Source organism: Girardinichthys multiradiatus, chromosome 1 (genome assembly GCF_021462225.1).
Source record: "Girardinichthys multiradiatus isolate DD_20200921_A chromosome 1, DD_fGirMul_XY1, whole genome shotgun sequence".
Taxonomy (NCBI): domain Eukaryota; kingdom Metazoa; phylum Chordata; class Actinopteri; order Cyprinodontiformes; family Goodeidae; genus Girardinichthys; species Girardinichthys multiradiatus.
The window spans coordinates 4,546,849-4,550,832 of NC_061794.1; the positions used below are offsets into that span (position 1 = coordinate 4,546,849).

General features: G+C 38.6%; 1 protein-coding gene across 1 annotated transcript; it reads left to right on the top strand.

The window, feature by feature from the left end:
- The first annotated feature begins 358 nt into the window (after positions 1-358).
- crebzf (CREB/ATF bZIP transcription factor) lies at positions 359-3,131 on the top strand. Its single transcript, XM_047382669.1, has 4 exons — positions 359-552; positions 1,422-2,209; positions 2,387-2,459; positions 2,828-3,131. Exons 2-3 carry the CDS (start codon positions 1,464-1,466, stop codon positions 2,394-2,396), a joined length of 756 nt encoding a protein of 251 aa, XP_047238625.1. The 5' UTR covers positions 359-552; positions 1,422-1,463; the 3' UTR covers positions 2,397-2,459; positions 2,828-3,131.
- Positions 3,132-3,984: the final 853 nt, after the last annotated feature.

Sequence of the window (3,984 nt, forward strand, 5' to 3'; positions counted from 1 at the left end):
AAGTGGGTTAAAGAGGTAAGACCATTATGATCACTCATTTGCTAAGATTCTAGTTCATCTTTAGCCAGTTTGCAGCACACAGTCAGATAGTGGACCAGATGAGACAATAGAACATGCCTTCTTGCATTGTCAGAACTATCAGAATAAGAGAAATCAACAAATTCAAAACCTTAATCATATGAAAATAACACTAGACATTATTGACTTATTTTAGAAAGAAATAAGAAGACGTAAAAGCTACACGGCCATATTTTTTCCGACAGAGTAATTTGTTTGATAGGATGTCAGTTTTCTTGTGAGCGACCTTCGGTCCACAGTCTTTACCAGTTGGTGGCGGCAGTGCACCAAGTTTGCCAACCGCCACTAAACAAGCAGAAGAAGAAGCGAAGGAAGAAGTTGCGCTGTTCGGTTAAGAAGCTCCGCCTTACACCAATTATTGCTATGTTCGGTTGGGGAAAATAATATATATAGATATATATCGCCATTAACAGCCGACGCAATTCCTTTACTTGATTTTCGTCGAGTTTTTTCGTTTTTGTTTAAATCAGGACGGTAAGTATTTGGACGAAGGAAATGCTGCGTCATTGTCGTTGGCGCTTTAGCTCAGTTTGTTGGCCGAGGCTAACCAAAGACGCTAACTCAGAGATAATTTCTTATTCATAATAGGTTTTAAATTGCACGGATTATCACATTTCTGCTACTGGTAGCTTCTCGCTGTATGCCACGTATAAAGACGGTAGCTTAACCGATCTAATGTCACAGCCAGCTGACTGTTAAAGCAAGTGCGGTGAAGCTAGGTAGGCCTCTTTAGCTAACCCATCGACCATAACGTTAATACTAAAGACAAAATGTATTAATTATATATTTTGTTTTTAAAATACGTACGTTAATTTACAGTTTTTACAAATGTCTATTTGTAGTGTAATATGGAAAGCTAACAGAGTTAGCAACGTCGGTAAAAGTTTCAGAGGAGACGCGCCGGCCAGATCACGTGACCTTGTTGTCACCCTGGCATTGGAAACCTATCCAGTCTTCATGTCCTTGCTGGGAAACATCACCCAGGCTTTACAAGTTTATCTCAAGTTGCATATCTGCTTTTTTTGCGTTGCCTTTTAGAGGTTTATTTTCAATTAGTTTTTTATTTTTTTTAATGAAGGACATTTAGACATAAGCAGGTTATTATGAAACTTAATCCAAAACTGAATTTGATTAAGGGAATTTTAAACCTTGTTTTAGACCATGTAAAAATGTCTAACATTTTAGTGACAATAAATATGTAACATAGGGAGGAAAATATGTTTTTCATATAGGAAACTAAAGAGATTATTTTTAGATGTATAAGGATCATGCAAGGTCATTCATATCTTATTAAGCTGAAAAGTTTATTTGCAATATTTAAGGATACAACTTTGTTTCCTCAGGTGTGGATTCACAAGGTCCTCTCCCATCTAGTTGTCAACACAATGATCACAAGGAGAAGAAGCTGTGCCATGGAGATGTTGTCAGTAGAAGTTGAAGAGGTGGATGTGGAAAGTGTGCAAGATCCTCCCAGCCCTGAAGTGGTTGCTGCTGATGACACGGATCCTGCAGGAATAGAGCTAGATGACCTGTTTGAAGATTTAAAATGGACTCTAGAAAAAGAGGCTTCCTCTCCACTCTTTGGCGTTGATCTTGCTGATCTAGAAGCATATAACGTCAAAAACCAAAACCTAGGATTTGACGTTTCATCCAACTCATCTCCAGAGAGAATGTCATCTGGCTCGAAGATGAAAAACCGACAAAACCACATTAACAAAAATGCCATCGCTGCCAGATTGAATCGTCTCAAAAAGAAAGAATATGTCAACAGCCTTGAGAAGCAAGTTGGGATCCTATCAACAGAGAACGCTGTGCTCAAGCAGGAGACTTGTCACCTGACTAAGCGAGTTGAGGAATTGGAAGATGAAACCAGGTATCTGAGGGCTGTGCTGGCCAATGAGAGCATGTTAGCCCAGCTCTTGTCCAGACTGAGCGGTGTGAATGGGATGAAATTATCTTCCTCGCTTTTCCAGGGGCCTCACTCTGACCATGATTACGCATTGCCCAGGAAGCGAGTGAAAGCTGTGGAGAAGGAGACATCTGGTGGCGTGTGCCTGCATGTAGACAAGAACCACGTCTCAGTGGAGTTCTGCACAAAGTGTGCAGAGAGAGCAAGCACATCGCTCAAAATGTAGGGTCAAGTACTTGTGTTTTCTGATATTGAGACTAAACCTTATGTGACTCTGTACTGAACCATATGAGGATGGATGAACACTGAATTAATTAGATCTGCCTAAGAACTGCAGAATGTGCATGTTTTTTTTTTTTGTTATGATGGGTACACGTTACTGCTAAACCTTGTTGACAGTTTCTTCTAGGTAACTTGCTCCACCATGGGGGATGAGTGGCTTTCTGAACACCTTTTCCTGCTTGATGCCATGGTAAGGAATAGAAAACTTCTTTCACAGGCTTCAGCATTCTGCAGTAACATTAGTACTTTTATTTTTATTTACTATAATGGATCTTGAGCTCTTTGCTCACTTGTTTTTATTTTGCCATACGAAATTATTTCATTGTTAAGCTCAAGTTTTTTTTTTTTTTGGTGCTTGTATATTATAATAATGGTAAGGGTCCACAAAGAGTGATCTTAAATCTGTAAAATTGTAAAGTTATCGAGCTTCAAATTATCAGCGAGCCTCTGTAAATTCTTCTACCGATTTGTTATGGTAGAACTAAATCTCTTTGTGAACCAGCACCTTTATACCGAAGAATATATTTATTTAGCGCCACCTTTTTTTTTATGCTAAAGTTCTGCTGATGGGAGGCGATGAAGCTGGACACGCAGCTGCAACGTGGCCTGGTATTTTTTTAAAGGTAGTATCGGTAACAAATGGTATATGTAATACAAACTCTTCCCACATTCTGCACCATCTGTAGCTGTTGAACGTATCAGCAAAGCTCCTTCAGCACTCGGAGCAATTTTGTACATTCTTGTATATTAAAATGTATATAACAAAATAAATGGTTAAGTTTTTATGACCTTTAATAAACTGTAAATGTTTACATTTGAGAAATGTTGGACAAATAAATTACATTCTCTATATGTAAAAATACCAAATATCTACTGTGTCTTGTTGTGTACTGTTAATATTAATGCATCTTTTTTCTCTTTCTAAACAGCAAGCTCTGCCGATAAAGGTCTTAACTTTCCCTGAACATTGGGTCAAGTCTGGTAAAGGTTGTCAGATGACAGAGTCCTCATTAGATGGAATTATAAACATAGAGTATGAAAGATTATTTCCATCTATCGACTGACTATCTCAGCTCATTTAATAGTAAATGATTTTGTATTTGTTTTATGGAGGAGTGGAACAGAAAATTCTCAGAAAATCTATTACTGCCACCAATTGTTACCCTTCAAACTGTTACCCTCACAAGTTTAATGCATTCATTTGGCCTTAGTTGGTTTGATAAATCCTGTAGTCTGATCCCACATCAGTCACAGTTAAGTGTGTGATCCCCAGTCTTTCAGTCATGAAAGAAAAATCTGACTTTACTGATGAAAAACCCCCAATCATTTAGCTTCTTTTGGCTCTGAGTGGCATGGTCAAAATACCAATATGGGGCGGTACAGTTCCCCCATGCATTGCGCATGGGGGAACTGTACCGCCCCATATTGGTATTTTTTATTCACCACCTTAGAGACTTAGTTCTGTTGTATTTTAGTAGTTTTTATTTTTTTTGTCTTGTTTTTACACAATGTTGGGAATGCATCTTAGCTCAGGACAATAAAGATTACCAGAAACCTAGATATAGTCAAAGGGGGAAAACCGGGTCATTGGTCCCGGGCCCTGAATCGGGCCCCACCACCATCCTTTTAAGAACCCTTCTACTCCAAACACAGATTTGGCTGCTGACCCAACTTATAACTTTGAGTTCATTAAGTCGAGCCAGTAAAGTATAAAT

Bases quoted from the DNA above. Each gene is read 5' to 3' on its own strand.
- crebzf (XM_047382669.1), top strand. From the start codon at position 1,464: ATGATCACAAGGAGAAGAAGCTGTGCCATGGAGATGTTGTCAGTAGAA.